Source organism: Choloepus didactylus, chromosome 11, assembly GCF_015220235.1.
Source record: "Choloepus didactylus isolate mChoDid1 chromosome 11, mChoDid1.pri, whole genome shotgun sequence".
Lineage (NCBI taxonomy): Eukaryota > Metazoa > Chordata > Mammalia > Pilosa > Megalonychidae > Choloepus > Choloepus didactylus.
The window spans coordinates 63,104,811-63,121,413 of record NC_051317.1 but is presented as its reverse complement, the minus strand read 5'-3'; the positions used below and the strand labels follow the sequence as shown (position 1 = coordinate 63,121,413).

The 16,603-nt window shown below is 39.9% G+C and overlaps 1 protein-coding gene across 1 annotated transcript in view; it reads left to right on the top strand.

Annotated features, from left to right (window-relative positions):
* The window catches only part of LOC119506091 (UDP-glucuronosyltransferase 3A2-like), a 45,644-nt gene that overhangs the window by 16,571 nt on the left and 12,470 nt on the right, over positions 1 to 16,603 (top strand). Inside the window, exon 2 of the mRNA XM_037798967.1 lies at positions 3,232 to 3,330. Coding sequence (XP_037654895.1) covers positions 3,232 to 3,330 — 99 coding nt within the window. The remainder of the gene's footprint in view (positions 1 to 3,231; positions 3,331 to 16,603) is intronic.

Below are 16,603 nucleotides of genomic sequence, written 5' to 3'. Positions count from 1 at the left end.
TTATTGAGATTTTGAACTGATCAGCCAATCCCAGAGAGCCAACTAGCTCATTATTGAGATTTTGAACTGATCAGCCTATCCCCCCCCAAATTTTTATTTTTATTTTTTTGCTGTGAGTTCCCGCCTCTGATATTACCTCATATCTCTTTACATTCCAGTAACTATGGTTACTTTTCCATATAAGGAGCAGGCAGATTCTCTCTTCTCTTTGTCTGGGGCTTGTTTAAACTGGTTTTGCCTCCATTTCCCTTATTTCATTCTATCTCTATGTGAAAATGAAACTTATTCCTTTCTTACATATACTTCCCTTGCTTTCCCTGCTCAGGACGCTCTCTGGGCTGGGCCCAAAAGTGGCCCAGAAGTTTGAGATCCAGCCCCTTGCATGAGGCACTGGCAGGACGATCTGGAGCTCACTTGGGAGTGCAAAGTACTTGCCGGTAGATACCTTGGCGAGCTTTCTCAGGTTCGTTGCCGCTGGGGAAGGTGCTCATGGGGCCGCACCACAATTTTCTGAGGCTGCATCCAGAACAAAGAAATACTGCGGGGAAAGTATTTCATGACAGTTAGGAAGGCGAGTGTTTTCTTCCATAGGAACTTGGAGAACTGATCATGACGAAGGAGAATATCCCAGGAATAATCAGCTCTTTCAGAGTCTCATTTCTTTTTATTAGTTCTCTTGGAAGTGTGGCTGTTATTCTGTGTGTGTGTGTGTGTGTGTGTGTGTGTGTGTGTATGTGTATCTGTGTGTGTAATGAGGATGAAGGGGGAAATATATCAGGATAAAGGTGTCATCATAGGATAGAGCTTCCAAGGCCCTTGTTCACCCATTTTAAGAGGAGAGTGGGCTCCTTGAGGTCACTTTTTTTCTTAAATTTTTAAATTTATTTTTATAGTGCAATTCCATTGAGGTCACTTTTAGATTCCAAGGATCTGGGTATCCTTGAGCTGGAAGGACACAGTGAACTGCTCTGATTCACCTGCCCCTTCTGTTTTCCTAAGAGGGAATGAGAAGGAAGCTCAGAGTCAGGGAAGTGAAGTGTCTTTTGCAAGATCACTTCTGACAGTAAGAGCACACCCAAGGGTTTACTCCTGCTTTCTTACCTCAAAACTATCCACTCCAAATCTTCCACTTTCACACACTTTACAGTTGGGATTTTTTTTTAAAATCAGTTTTAAAAACCTGGTGTCTCTATTCAAAACCTATTTTTCCCCCCACTGATGAGAAATGAAGAAACCATCCCTCTCCTCTGACAGTAACTAACATTTTAACACTCCTGATACCAGACCCTGAATATCTACAACATATAAAGAACTTCTCCGATTCAGACCATAGGCAGGGATGATGTCGTTTATAAAGTTCTGAAAGCCCTGCTTTTCCCTAGAATGCATGATTGCTTTCCAATGCCTCCATAAATCTTGTGTCTCTGCGCCCTTCCCCAGGACCCTTTCTTACATCAATTAAATGTGAGCAAGAGCAGGCTGTCTGAGCAGGGGGAATTGGAGTTTGCGTATTCTTTGCTATCAAACACAACACATTCTGGATGTAAAAAATGAGTCACTCCAAAAGCTACACTCTAGTTCTCTAGCATTATCCCTTCTTCCTTCCACCAATTCATTGTGGGACCTTCAGCTCCCCAACACCCCTACCCCCCAACTCTTGGCATTTGCCATTTCCTTCTGTCCTCATTGGGCTTTCTCTGCTTCTGAGACTCTATGATTCCAGAAAAAAGGCCCCTCTGGTGTGATGGAACATGTAATTCCCCAGAGGACTGAGTGTCTCTTTCCTGAGGATCTTGGGATGCTCAAGGATAAGTGATCTCTCAGTCTCTCAAGCAAATAGGATCCAACAGTTTCAACACATGAGCCTCATAGTTTTTCTGGGATGTCTTAATTCTAAGATGAGCAAGATTCAGGCCCAAATTGAGAAACTTCCTGCTAAATTCTTTTTTTTTTTTTTTAATTTGGTTTTGTTTTTGTTTTTTTTTTATCTTCATTTTATTGAGATATATTCATATACCACGCAGTCATACAAAACAAATCGTACTTTTGATTGTTCACAGTACCATTACATAGTTGTACATTCATCACCAAAATCAATCCCTGACACCTTCATTAGCACACACACAAAAATAACAAGAATAATAATTAGAGTGAAAAAGAGCAATTGAAGTAAAAAGAACACTGGGTACCTTTGTCTGTTTGTTTGTTTCCTTCCCCTATTTTTCTACTCATCCATCCATAAACTAGACAAAGTGGAGTGTGGTCCTTATGGCTTTCCCAATCCCATTGTCACCCCTCATAAGCTACATTTTTATACAACTGTCTTCGAGATTCATGGGTTCTGGGTTGTAGTTTGATAGTTTCAGGTATCCACCACCAGCTACCCCAATTCTTTAGAACCTAAAAAGGGTTGTCTAAAGTGTGCGTAAGAGTGCCCACCAGAGTGATCTCTCGGCTCCTTTTGGAATCTCTCTGCCACTGAAGCTTATTTCATTTCCTTTCACATCCCCCTTTTGGTCAAGAAGATGTTCTCCGTCCCACGATGCCAGGTCTACATTCCTCCCCAGGAGTCATATTCCACGTTGCCAGGGAGATTCACTCCCCTGGGTGTCTGATCCTACGTAGGGGGGAGGGCAGTGATTTCACCTTTCAAGTTGGCTCCTGCTAAATTCTTATAAACATCAAAGATTTTTGGTTTATGGTTTCTTTACATCCTTTTCAAACTCCAATGACTGTGTCTCAGGCTCAACTTTTAGCTCCTAGGTTTTTGGGTCCTATAGTGACATCAATTTCCAAAGAGAAGGATCCCAGAAATAGGTCTGACTGATTGTCCATTAGGAACTCACAGGCACACCACCGTGCCAAATTTCCACCAGGGCAGTTATTTCTTTAGGACCCGAGGTCTCCACAAGCCTCTGTTAAACTGCAGCACACTCCCGAGCATGGGGAATCCTTCACTTCCAAGCACAGAGAGGCTGATTGTCCTCTCATGGAGACCATGGATCACAAGAGGGATCCTTGATGGAGGATTCCTACAGGTGAAGGGAGTGGGCAGTCAGGCTCTGGGTGCTGGGCATGGGGTTACCCAAAGAGAGGTGGAAGGACTGAGGGAGCTGCCCTCATCTGCTCACCTTCCACTGTTTCCCCACCTTCCCTCTCCTGGATTTCCTCCTCATCCACTTCAGACACTATTCCTGCCTTTACAAAACTGAAGTTGTGCATTGTTCCTAGGTGGAAGCCACTATCTACTGATGGACCGGGTATCTCAGATTCTTCAAGATCATGGTCATGATGTGACCTTGCTTTACCAGGGAGGATCTTTGTATTCAGGTATTTTTTCTTACTAATTCTTGGAGTCTTCCTACCCCTGGCAATAGACAACACTTTTTGTGTAGAAGGGCTTAGCAAAGACCTGTATTGAATCTAATTTGATTGAAAGAATGAAAAAGATGTGTGTGTTTATGTAAAGTGTTGGACAACTTATTAGGCTCTGTTGGCCTGGCCTCCATACTCCATACCTCCTTATTTTACCCCCTTACCTGGATATCAGCTCCACCCCAGACAACACTCCGCTATGAAATTACAGATCATTTTGATAAATACTGCTTTATCATGTGGCTTAAAAATATATTGAACGGAAGTCTTCAGCCATATGTAAGAGTTCTAATATGTAAGGATATATTTTCTTCCACTCTCATAGATTACTTGCCTCTCCTATTACAAGATGTGAAATGTAAAGGGAGCCCCCTTTTTATGCATCTAAAGTCATGACCTGTCATTTAGATGAGCTCATATTCTAGAAAAATCAGTGGCTGCCCAAGAATTCATGCTTAATGATCAGAAGTTCTTCAGTGAGTCTTTTAATCCAAAGAATTTTAGCTAAAATGAATCTCATAAATCTTGTCAACTGTTCACTGTTGACTGGCAAGGAAACAGAGGCCATGAGAAACATAATTTGTTCAGGGTGAAGTGGTGGGTTATTAACAGAGCTATGTGTGTCTGAGACTTTAAGTTCTGGCTCGCTCAGTCTGAAAGTATTGCTGAGACTTTGTTTAAAAAAAAAAATCCCCAAATTAAGCATGTCTGAGTTAAAAAAAAAAGTCTGAGCAATTATTATACTCTAAAATTGAACTTCTAGCTTTGTTCTTGTTCAGACTGTTTTAAAACAGTTTTAATCACCTTCTAGAGCTGATTCTGTATTCTTCACTGAACATCATTTGTATACATATCCCTTTACATCTGCTTTGACCACAATCCTGATTTCTTAGCCATAGCATATTAATTTTTAATTTAAAAATATTACTATTTTTAAATGCTTAAACATTAAATTAAATTTTAAATGCAAAATTAATTAAAATTTACATTAAAATAATTACATTTGGTGGTTCCTATGGCCTTTGAGAAACTGCTGAAAGTTCTAGCCATTCTACCTCTTTAATGAACATATACACACTGCAATTTACAAACATTTTCAAGGATTCATGGGTTTATCTTTAGTTTATCTTGGGTCCCAGGTTTCATAATCCAGAGTTTCTCTCAATATTCCTCTATTCTGAGGCTTTCCTCCTCTTCCACAGTAGAATGTGATTAGAGTTCTCTAAGAAGGAAAGCTCGTGACTGTGTTATTATTGCTGTCCTGATGCCCAACTCAGTGTATTGAAACATTAGAACCCTTTGTAACTACTTGGTTAGATAACTTCCCATTGTGTTTAATTATTTACTACTTTAATAAATAAGTGACATCAGGGACACTGAAGAGGCAAAGGTTTCTAATGCTCCTATGTACCACTGTTCCAAAGCATATCTGGAATCATACTCCAAAAGAGGAGTTAATATACTAAAGTCCTGACTCCTTTCCTTTCCCTGCAACAGCCTCTTGTACCCTCTGTCTGCCAGGTGGACGTTCTCCCAAGTGACAGGTCTTTGTCCTTGGGGGACTGTCCTAGTTACATCATTGATCCTCAGTCTGCCTCTAAATTCTCAGGCCAGTCCTGAAAGCTCCTCCACCCCAAACAACTCCCACCCTTTCTAGCAGGGTCAGTTCTGACGTCTTGGGTGAGAAGGTAAGAGCAGACCAGCAGCTAGAGGAAGCCCCTAACCTGGCACCCAGTCTTCTGATCAGGCACCCGGGACACTATTTGCAATGTTTGGGTTTCTGAAGGGGATAGGGCTTGGTGAGGCCATCTTTTTTGTGACACATAAGTGTAGAAACATGTTTGACTTTGATATGTGTCTTTTGAGTACCTGTGAGGCAAGAGATTCCCAGAGATCTTTAGCCCAAAGGTGAAAACTTGATAAAAAATTGTTTTTACTATCATTGGCTGGAAAGACAGCCAGGCCATGGGCAGTGACTCAGGAGTCTGTTAAAATGTGCATTTGGGCCAGTGTTTGGCCAGAACATCAGTGCCTAGGTAACTGTCTGAGGTTCTGCCAATTTTGTTGATCTTGGGTCTCATCCTTTATCAGGGTCATTATGGTTAAGGGCTATAAAGAAGCAGCTCTCCAGTGTGCTCCATTATGTGTGATGGTGGTGATGTTTCTGTAAAGTACAGAAACTTGAGTTGTTCCTGGGGGCTCCCAGTGGCCAGTAAATCTGGGAGAAGGGTGATGTCCTTTTGAGCCATTTCATTTGGCAAGAGATTGAAGACTGTGGATATGCCAGATGGACCTTGTCTTGTGTTTTCCTAAAGATATTTTTATTTTAGCAAGGAGGTTTCTGTGGCTGAGCCTGCAGGATGCTGCCTTCATGACCCAGGGTATAATGGGTAGTTGGGTGCAAGCAATCCTGAGAGCCTCTCTCTCCAGAAAGGCCCAGTATGAGGCCAGCAAGTTTTGCTCTGATTTTGTTATGTGCGGAGTGTAGAAGGGCAGTTTTTTGCACCAAAATTCTATGGTTGATCTATATCCATTATGATGGTCAGTTTTATGTGTCAATTTAACTAGCCTAGAGTCCCCAATTATTCGGTCAAGCACTTTTATAGATGTTGTTGTGAAGGTATTTTGCAGATGTGATTAAAGTCCATAATAACTTGACTTTAAGGATGGTAGTTGAAAGGCCTTGGGAGCACAGCTGCAACTTCCCTGAGGAAGAAGAAATTACCCATGGAGGGAGCAGTGTCAGCTCACACCTGGGCATTCCAGGCTACCCTTCCTAATGTCCTGCTCTGTGAATTTTAGACTTGGCTTGCTGTCTCCCACAGTTATGTAAGCTGAGTCCTTGCAATGGATCTCTTAAAATCTACGTCCCATGTGTTGTGTTTAGTGGTTGAACCCTTACTGATACAAATTTAGTTATTTGGCATTGGGTACTGCTGTAACAAATGCCTCAGCATGTTGAAGGGTCTTTGGAATTGGTTAATGGGTAGAGCCTGGAAGAATTTTGAACAATGTGATAGAAGAAGCCTAGATTGTATTGAACAGACTGTTAGTAGAAACATGAATCTTAAGAAATCTGCTAGTGAGGACTCAGATGGAAGTGAGGAGCATGGTAGAGAAAAGTTATATTGTCTTAGAAAATATATAAACCATCATAAATGGAGTTTTGGGAGAAATACAGAGTTAAAAGTGCCTCTGGCTAGGGCTGAGAAGGAAATTAGAAATATGTTATTGTAAACAGGCTGAAATGGAATCTTTGTTTTTTAGTGACAGAAAGATTAACTCAACAGAGTCCTATGGTTATGTGGAAAGCAGAACTTGTAAATGATGAACTTGGATGTGTAGCTGAGTTGCTTTCTAAGGAAACTGTGACCTTATTTTTCCTTGATGGGTATGATAAAATGTAAGAGGTAGGAGATAAATTCAGGGAAGAATTATCAAGCAATTGGAACAAGGACTTCATGATTTGGAAATTGTTAGCCTGTTCAGATTATGATATTTGCTAAAGTTAGGGGATTCATTCTTAGGAAATCATGCATTGAAAAGAAAGACAAGGATGTGGCTGGACAACCTTTTGCTATTGCCGCTGAAGGATCAAAAGATCAGAGTATTCAGTCACATAGAGGGCTGTTCAAAGATATTACGTGTGTGCTTTTTGGATTCTTTCAGCCATGTCAACAGAAGACAAAAATAGAGATTGGAGTATCTAGGAGGGATCTGTGGAGCAGCTTCTTGTATAATAGAGTGAATTCCCATTATAATGCATGGCAAACTCACCAGGTGCTTGAGAATTTTATACTAGCAGAAACACTGCCAATTTGGGCTGAAAGGGGATAGAGAAAGGATAAAATGAAAAAAGGCTCTCAGACTCCCAAAACTGTACAGGCAGGAAACAGGATGATCAGCTACTCAGCTGCAAACACATGCTGTACTTTATGAAGAATGAAGGATAACTCTAAGGTTGGAGTTAACGCTTAGGGGGCTGAGCTCCAAACCACAGAGAGTTATTCCTGGCTTTGAAACCTAATATTGTCTTCCAGGTTGGATTTTGAAATTCCTTGGGTCTGGTGACTCCTTTGTCCCTTCCATTTTCTCTTTTTTTGAGCAGTAATGTCTGTAACTGTTATTGTATGCATGTTCCACTGTTGTGTTCTGGAGAAGATAAGTTGTTTTCTGGTTTCATATGTCCAAAGAGATAAATTTTGCTCCCAGGTAGATCATACTGAGTCTCATCCACACTTGATTTAGATTATTTGGATGATGAGATTTAAGACTTTTGAACTGATGAAATTTAGAGGAGATTTTTTGACTCTGAGTTGATATTATAATTAATTGAGACTTCAAGTGATGTCAGGATGGGGTGAATGCATTTGGGGTGGTTATGAAAGTTTGGGGGCCAGAGGGCAGATTGTGGTAGGCAGATAATGTCCCTTCAAAGAGATCCATGGAACTTGTATACACGGGTTTCCATACATCTTGCAATGACTACTTTCATGTGTCCACTTGACTAGGTTATGGTGTCCAGTCATTTGTTCAAAGAAGGTCTGGCCTGATTGTTACTTGAGGGTATTTTGTAGATGGATTTTCATCTGCAGTCAGTTGATTGCATCTGTGGCTGATTGCATCTACAGTCAACAAAGGATATCATCCTCAGCAATGGGGGAAGTCTCACCTTCCAATCAGTTAGCACTGTTAAGAAAGAGAACTGAGGATCTCAGAAGTCAGAACAAAGAATTTCTGTCTCTACTTCAGCTAGTCAACTTCTGCTGGGGAATTCAACTTCACCTTCATCAGACTTTCCAACTTGTGGCCCGCTGTATGGAATTCAGACATGCCAATCCCCATGATTGTGTATGCCAGTTCCTATAATGTATTTCTTAATATTTACATAGATATTATGTACATATTTACATTTGATAGATAGATAGTGTGATGGTTTGAAGTTGTACGTACCCAGAAAAGCTCATGTTCAGAAAAGGTGTTAATCCATTCATGAGGGTGTGGACCTGGTTTGGCTGAGACCTTTTGATTCAGTTATTTCAGTTGATTCATGCTCCAGGATAGGTCTTAATCCTCTTACTAGAGTCCTTTATTAGAGGATAAAAGACAGACAGAAGTTATAGAAAAACTCCCACAGAAGCTAAGAGAGACAGAAGCTAAAAGAGAGAAACATGCAGAAGCTCACAGAGGAAACCACTGAAGCCAGAAGCTGTAGCAACAAAACCCAGCAGAGAAGGGAGAGACCAGCGGACATTGCTATGTGCCTGACCATGTTACAGAGGAGCTGTGGATTGCCATTAGACAGTCTTCAGAGAGAAGGTATCATCTGTTTATGCCTTAAATTGGACACTTTCATGGCCTTAGAACTGTAAACTTATTGTAAGCTAATAAACCCCTATTGTTAAAAGCCAGTCCATTTCTAGTTTACAGCATTTTGTCAGCTTTAGCAAACTAAAACAGATAGATAGATTCTGTCAGTTCTTTCTCTTTGGCGAACCCTAACTAATACACATAGCAGAGGGGACTTGCAGATGTGATTAAGAAAAGGATCTCAAGATGGGGAGATTATCCTGGATTATCACAGTGGGCTCAATGTCTTCACAATGGTCTTTGTAAGGGATAGGAGGCTGGAGAGTCAGAAAAGATGTGCAGTGGTTGGAGAAGTCAGAGTGATATGATTGTCAGCTAGAACAGGTTCATACACCATGGAATGCAGAGAGCCTCCAGAAGTTGGAAAAAGCAAGAAAGTAGATTCCTCTCTTTTGAGTCTCCAGAAGGAATGCTGAGGTTCATTTGGATTTCTTACCTCCTGAACAGTAGGATGATATATTTGTGTTGTGTGCAGTAACTCTTACAGCAGCAACAATAATAGTATTATAGCAGGAAGTAATGCAGCTGTCAAGATTGGTCAAGAGAATTCCAGGAGGCTTGCGACAATGTTGCTAAATACTGGAAAGTGAAGTAATCCTGGGGGATTCTAATGGGAGTGCTTGTTGTATTGCAATCTGGACAGCTTTTAGAGCCTATTATTATAGGGGGCCCTATTCAAAGTGAGCTGATTTTCAAGTGACGGCATGAATGGACTTAAGTAAAATATGTAAATGAAGACTATGTTGTTTCCAGAACCCCCAAAAGCCTAAAAGATGTTGGATGTGTTTTAATGTTGTGGGTGCTGAGAAGATCAATAATTGTTTCTTGGCAGTGTCAGAGATAGAGACCCTCAACTGCCCAAATAATTCCCTGCCATTCAGCTGAGGCACTGGGCCTTGTACTTTGTATGGGGCCATGGTCCATCCTTTTCCTTAGCAACTTGGCCAATGTTTGCTTGTCTTGAATGGTTGTGTTAAATGAATCTCTTTGGAGGAGGATGTTCAAGGTCGCATCATGTCTGGGCTCCTGGAGAAAGTTGGATGTGGTTAAGAGCTTGCCTGAACAGACTATGTGCAACAGCTGCGCTGCAGTTTGTGAAGCTGCTGGAATGCAAAATACCAGAAATGGATTGACTTTTACAATGGGAGTTTATTAGGTCACAGATTTACAGTTCTAAGGCCATGAAAATGTCCCAGTTAAGGCATCAGTAGGGTGATACTTTCTCTGAAGAAAGACCAATGGCATCTGGGGTTCCTCTGTCACATGGGAAGGCACATGGCTGGCTCTGCTGATCTTTCTCCCCAGGGTTAGCCTCTGGTTTCCATTGCTTTCTCCAAAATGTCTCTGGACTTCTGTCTCAACTTCTCTTTCTCAGATCCTTCCTTGTTTCTCTCAGGACATTTCTTTCTAAGCATCTGGGGGTCCTCTCTTAGCTTTTCCAGAGCAAACTCTGGGTTTCTTCTCATTTGCCCTCTATTTTATATTTGGTAGATCCTCTAAGGGTATAGAGGGAACTGTGTCAGTTTGCTAAAGCTGCCAGAATGCAATATACCAGAAAAGGATTGGCTTTTACAATGAGGATTTGTTAACTTACAAATTTACAGTTCTAAGGCCATGAAAATGCCCAAGTTAAGGCATCAATAGGATGATACCTTCTCTGAAGAAAGGCTGCCAGTATCTGGGATGCCTCTGTCAAATGGGAAGGCACATGGCCGGCATCTGCTGGTCCTTCTCTCCCAGATTTTGTTGCTTTCAGCTTCTGGCTTCAGCAGCTTCCTCTCTCACCTCCTGTGGGGGCTTTTTCTTTCTAAGCACTCTTTTGTTTTCTTCTGTGTGTTCTTTATCCTCTCATAAAGGGCTCCAGTAAAACAATTAAGATCTGCGTTGAATGGGCTGGGTCACATATCAATTGAAATAACCTAACCAAAAGGTCTCACCTACAATAGGTTTGCACACACAGGAATGAATTAAAAGAACATGGCCTTTTCAGGGGTACATAAAAGCTCCAAACCAACACAGGTGCCTTGCTTTAATTTAGTAGGATTGCCAAGTATGACTGTAACATGAGCCCCAGTATTGATTAAGGTCAGGAAAATTTGACAATTGGTGCATCTCAGCAGATGTTAAAGCTAATTGAGAACCTGCAATATAAAGGCACAAAAGCCAATTGTTACCCTTTATTTTCCTGTTATATAATTTTGTAAAGTACATTTTGGATTTCCAACAGGAGACCTCTGTTTTGTTCCCTGTTCCCCCTCCTTTTTTGTCCCTCTCTTTCTCTCACTCTGTTTTTTCCTTTTGGTGATTCCTGGATGTACTTTGTTGGGGGGTGGGTGTGGTGGTCCTCTCTTGCCTGCTCATATTTATAAGTTTCTCCCATGAGAGAGTCCCAAATCAGTACTGTCAGATGTAGTGGCCTACCCTATTGCAATTGTTGAGGGACCTCCTGGGTGCCTTGGGTATTTCTCCCTATTAATATAAGAACTGGAATATGTTTTAGTTGCAGAGGTGTAGACAGCAACAGCTGCAAAGGCTTTTCATAGGGTTCTCGTGGGCCATCTGCCGTTGGCAGTGAGGAACTCAGTACATCACATGGCGACCGCTGTCCCTGTATGTTACACTCCAAGTGCTCTATAGAATGGGGTTGAAGTCTAAGTGAGACTAACAACCAGTGGTTGCAGGGTAAGTCCACAGATTATGCTGGAATTGAGATACACGAGTCACTCTGAGACATACAGATTGGCCTGGGCAAGATGCAGGACCCAGGCCTACTATATGCCAATTATCGAACCTTCTGACCTCAGACTTTGGTTAAATGTACATCAGAGGCTCAGTAGGACTTAGTAAATGCAGCATAAAGCTGCACAGTTCAAAGTGCCATGCCCAGCCAGCAGAGACAGATAGCCGGTCAAAGCAACAGAAAGAGGTCTTTGGTGGCGGTCATTCCTACACATCCTATTACACATGTCACTTGTCTTGTGTTTGCCTGTGGGGCGTGGAATCTCCAGCCACTCAAAACTTGGCTCACATGTTGAGACTGATGACAGCACACATATATCAAGAGGGTATGAAAAGGTTTAGTAGTCACACAACAAGGTCTTTTTTGGAGAGCAGGGCAGGCTTCCGAGCAGGTATGAAAATGGCTTAAGAGAGCAGGTAGAAAGGGACGACTTCCTTGAGTTTTTATTGCGGTTACGGCTTGAGATGGGGTGAGGATTCCTGCACTTGGGTCTGTACTTGCATAGCTTGAAATTCTCACAGATGCCCACAGAGGGAGCTCCTGAGCATTCTTACCAGTTTATCCGGATGGGTCCCTGAGGAAGAAGGGGGAGGTGGGGCTTGAGAGGTTTTAACAAGCATAAAACGTGGAGTCAGACTATTACACATGGGTGGCGAGAGAGAGGCCGAGCAGGTATGACTGGGATGGTGTTTTAATTTACCTTTTCTTACTTTTTACTGAATTGAACTATTTGCGTGTATCACAAATGAAAACCAAGTTTTTTAAAACAGAAGGAGTATTGGCTCTGGAATCAAACAGACCTATACTTAAATACAAACATACTGTTCACTGTGTGTGTAACCTCAATAAATGATCTTAAACTCAATCAACTTTTGTTTTCTCACCCGCAATCCAGAACAAATAGCTCTTTCCTTAAAGGAAAGTTTTTTTTGTTTTTTTTTCTAAAGTATATATGACATGATATTAGAAGTCCTACAACCATACCACCATGAAAACAGACCTACTTAAAATATTTGAAGATATATTTGTAGTTCTTTTCCTCCCCCTAGACAAAGGAAACATACTGAAGTTACTCTTCTCAAAAGTTAGTTGGAATGCAATTTTTTTCTTTTAAACATTTATGTTTTTATTTTAAATATAGTTATTCATTTGATTCAGCTTGCATTCAATTTTTTTATTTTTATATTCATTTTATTGAGATATATTCACATACCACGCAGTCATACAAAGCAAATTGTACATTCGATTGTTCTCAGTACCATTACATAGTTGTAAATTCATCACCAAAATCAATCCCTGACACCTTCATTAGCACACACACAAAAATAACAAGAATAATAATTAAAGTGAAAAAGAGCAATTAAAGTAAAAAAGAACACTGGGTGCCTTCATTTGTTTATTTGTTTGTTTCTAAAGGAAAGTTTTAAATGGAAGCTTCTACAACATCAAGTAGAATAGAAGTGCCTGAATCTTTATAAGGTCTGAATAAATGTCATCTGATTTTTTTTAACTTTTTTTAAACTTTATCAAAAAAATTAAAACAAACAGTAAAAAACATTTCAAATGAAACAAGAACAAAGCAATAAGAAAAACAATTAACCTACAATAATACATTGCTTCCAACATATTCCTACCATACCCCAAGAAAATTAACAAACCATAACCAAAGGAATAAGAAAAACAAATAACCTAAAATAACTACATTACTTCCAACATGTTCCTTCCATATCCCACAAAAATTAACAAACCACAGTCATTCCTGAGCATTCTTATAACATTAAGATTACCCTCCATAACTTGTCTGTTCTTATTAGATTATTGTTCCTTCTTCACTTAGTATGGCTAGGTCCCCTATATTCTATAATATAAAACATTTATTTTACATTTTTCACAGAGTTCACATTAGTGGTAACATACAATATTTCTCTTTTTGTGCCAAGCTTATTTCACTCAAAATTATGTCTTCAGGGTTCATCCATGTTGTCATATGTTTCATGACCTCGTTCGTTCTTACTGCTGTGTCATATTCCAATGTGTGTATATACCACATTTTATTTATCTGCTCATCTGTTGATGGGCATTTGGATTGTTTTCATCTCTTGGCAATTGTGAATAATGCTGCTATGAACATCAGTGTGCAAATAGCTGTTCTTGTCACTGCTTTCAGGTCATCTGAGTATATTCCAAGAAGTGAAATTGGTAGATTGAAGGGTAACTCGATATCTAGTTTTCTAAGGAACTGCCAGACTCTCTTCCAGAGTGGCTGTACCATTATACAGTCCCACCAAAAATGAATAAGTGTTCCAATTTCTCCACATCCCCTCCAGCATTTGTAGTTTCCTGTTTATTTAATGGCAGCCATTCTAATTGGTGTGAGATGGTATCTCATTGTGGTCTTAATTTGCATCTCCCTAATAGCTAGTGAAGATGAACATTTTTTCACGTTTTTTTAATATTCATTTTATTGCGATATATTCACATTCCACACAGTCATACAAAACAAATCGTACATTTGATTGTCCATAGTACCATTACATAGTTGTACATTCATCACCAAAATCAATCCCTGACACCTTCATTACCACACACACAAAAATAACAAGAATAATAATTAAAGTGAAAAAGAGCAATTAAAGTAAAAAGGAACACTGGGTGCCTTTGTCTGTTTGTTTGTTTGTTTCCTTCCCCCATTTTTCTACTCATCCATCCATAAACTAGACAAAAGGGAGTGTGGTCATTATGGCTTTCCCAATCCCATTGTCACCCCTCATAAGCTACATTTTTATACAATCATCTTCAAGATTCATGGGTTCTGGGTTGTAGTTTGATAGTTTCAGGTATCTATCACCAGCGCTCTCAATTCATTAGAACCTAAAAAGGGTTGTCTGTATTGTGTGTAAGAGTGCCCACCAGAGTGACCTTTCGGCTCGTTTTGGAATCTCTCTGCCACTGAAGCTTATTTCATTTCCTTTCATTTCCCCCTTTTGGTCAAGAAAATGTTCTCCATCCCACGATGTTTTCATGTGTTTTTTAGCCATTTGTATTTCCTCTTCAGAGAAATATCTTTTCATAACTTTTGCCCGTTTTATAATTGGGTTGTTTGTACTATTGTTGTTAAATTGTAGGATTCCTTTTTATTTGCAATATATCACTCTTTTATCAGACACATGGTGTAATGGTTAGGATCAAGTGTCAACTTGGCCAGGTAAAGGTGCCCAGTTGTCTGGTCAAGCAAGTACTGGCCAAACTGTGACTGCAAGGACATCCGTGGTTGATTAATAAACCAGAAGGCTGGTTTATTAAATCATCAATCAATTGACTGCAGCTGTGACTGATTACATCAATAAAGGGATGTCTTCTGCAATGAAAGAATGCAATCAGCTGGATTTAATCCAATCAGTTGAAGACTTTTAAGGGAGAGAGAGCAAGGACCTTCACTTCTTCTAGCCAGTGAAGAGTTTCCTGAGGAGTTCATTGAACACCTTCATTGAGTTGCCAGTTTCCTGCCTGAGGAGTTCATCGAAACCTTCATTGGAGTTGCCAGTTTGCTGCCTGCCCTATGGAATTTGGACTCATGCATCCCCATAGTTGTGTGAGACACTTTTATAAAATATTATATTTGCAGATATCTCTTGTTGATTCTGTTTCCCTAGAGAGCCCTGTCTAATACACATGGTTTCCAAATATTTTTTTCCCATTGAGTTGGCTACCTATTCACCTTTTTGTCAAATTCCTTTGAGGTACAGAAGTTTTTAATTTTGAGGAGTTTTCATTTTTCCATTTTTTCTTTTGTTGCTTGTGCTTTGGTGTAAGGTCTAAGAAGCCAACTCCTAACACAAGGTCTTGGAAATGTTTCCCTACATTATCTTCTAGGAGTTTCATGGTACTGTCTCTTATATTGAGGTCTTTGACCCACTTTGAGTTAATTTTTGTGCAGGGTGTGAGGTAGGGGTCCTCTTTTGGATATGGATATCCAGTTCTCCCAGCCCCATTTGTTGAAGAGACTATTATGTCCAAGTTCAGTGGATTTGGGGACCTTATCAAAAATCAGTCGACTGTAGATCTGGGGGTCTATTTCTGAATTCTCAATTTGATTCCATTGATCACTATGTCTATCTTTGTGCCAATACCATGCTGTTTTGACTACTGTGGCTTTAGAGTAAGCTTCAAAGTCAGGAAGTGTATGTCCTCCCACTTCTTTTCTCTTTTTTAGAATGTTTTTAGCAATTTGAGTTCCCTTTTCCTTCCAAATAAATTTGATAACTAGCTTTTCCAAGACGTCAAATTAGGTTGTTGGAATTTTGATTGGAATTGAATTGAATCTGTATATGAGTCTGGGTAGAATTGACTTCTTAACAACATTTAGCCTTCCTATCCATGAACACAGAATATTTTTCCTTCTGTTTAGGACCTCTTCTATTTCTTTTAGTAAAGTTATGTAATTTTCTATGTATAGGAATTTTACATGCTTGGTTAAGTTTATTCCTCAGTACTTGATTTTTTTAGTTGCTATTAGAATGGTATCTTTTTCTTGAGTGTCTCTTCAGTTAGATCATTTCTAGTGTGTAGGAACATTATTGACTTATGTGCATTAATCTTGTATCCCACCTCTTTGCTGAATTTGTTTATTAGCTCAAGTAGCTGTCATCAATTTCTCAGGGTTTTCCAAATATAAGATTATATCATCAGCAAATAATGACAGTTTTACTTCTTCCTTTCCAATTTGGATGCCTTTTATTTCTTTGTCTTGCCAGATTGCTCTGGCTGGAACTTCTAGCACAATGTTGAATAACAGCGGTGACAGTGGGCTTCCTTGTCTCTTTCCTGATCTTAGAGGGAAGGCTTTCAGTCTCTCACCATTGAGTACTATGCTTGCTGTGAATTTTTTCTTTTATGCCCTTTCTCATATTGAGGAAGTTTCCTTCAATTCTTACCTTCTGAAGTGTTTTTATCAACAAAGGATGCTGGGTTTTGTCAAATGTTTTTTCAGCATTTATTGAGATGATCATTTGATTTTTCCCTTTTGATTTGTTAATGTGTTGTATTACATTGATTGATTCCTTGCATGCCTGGAATGAACCCCACTTAATCATGGTGTATGATTTTTTTTACTGTGTC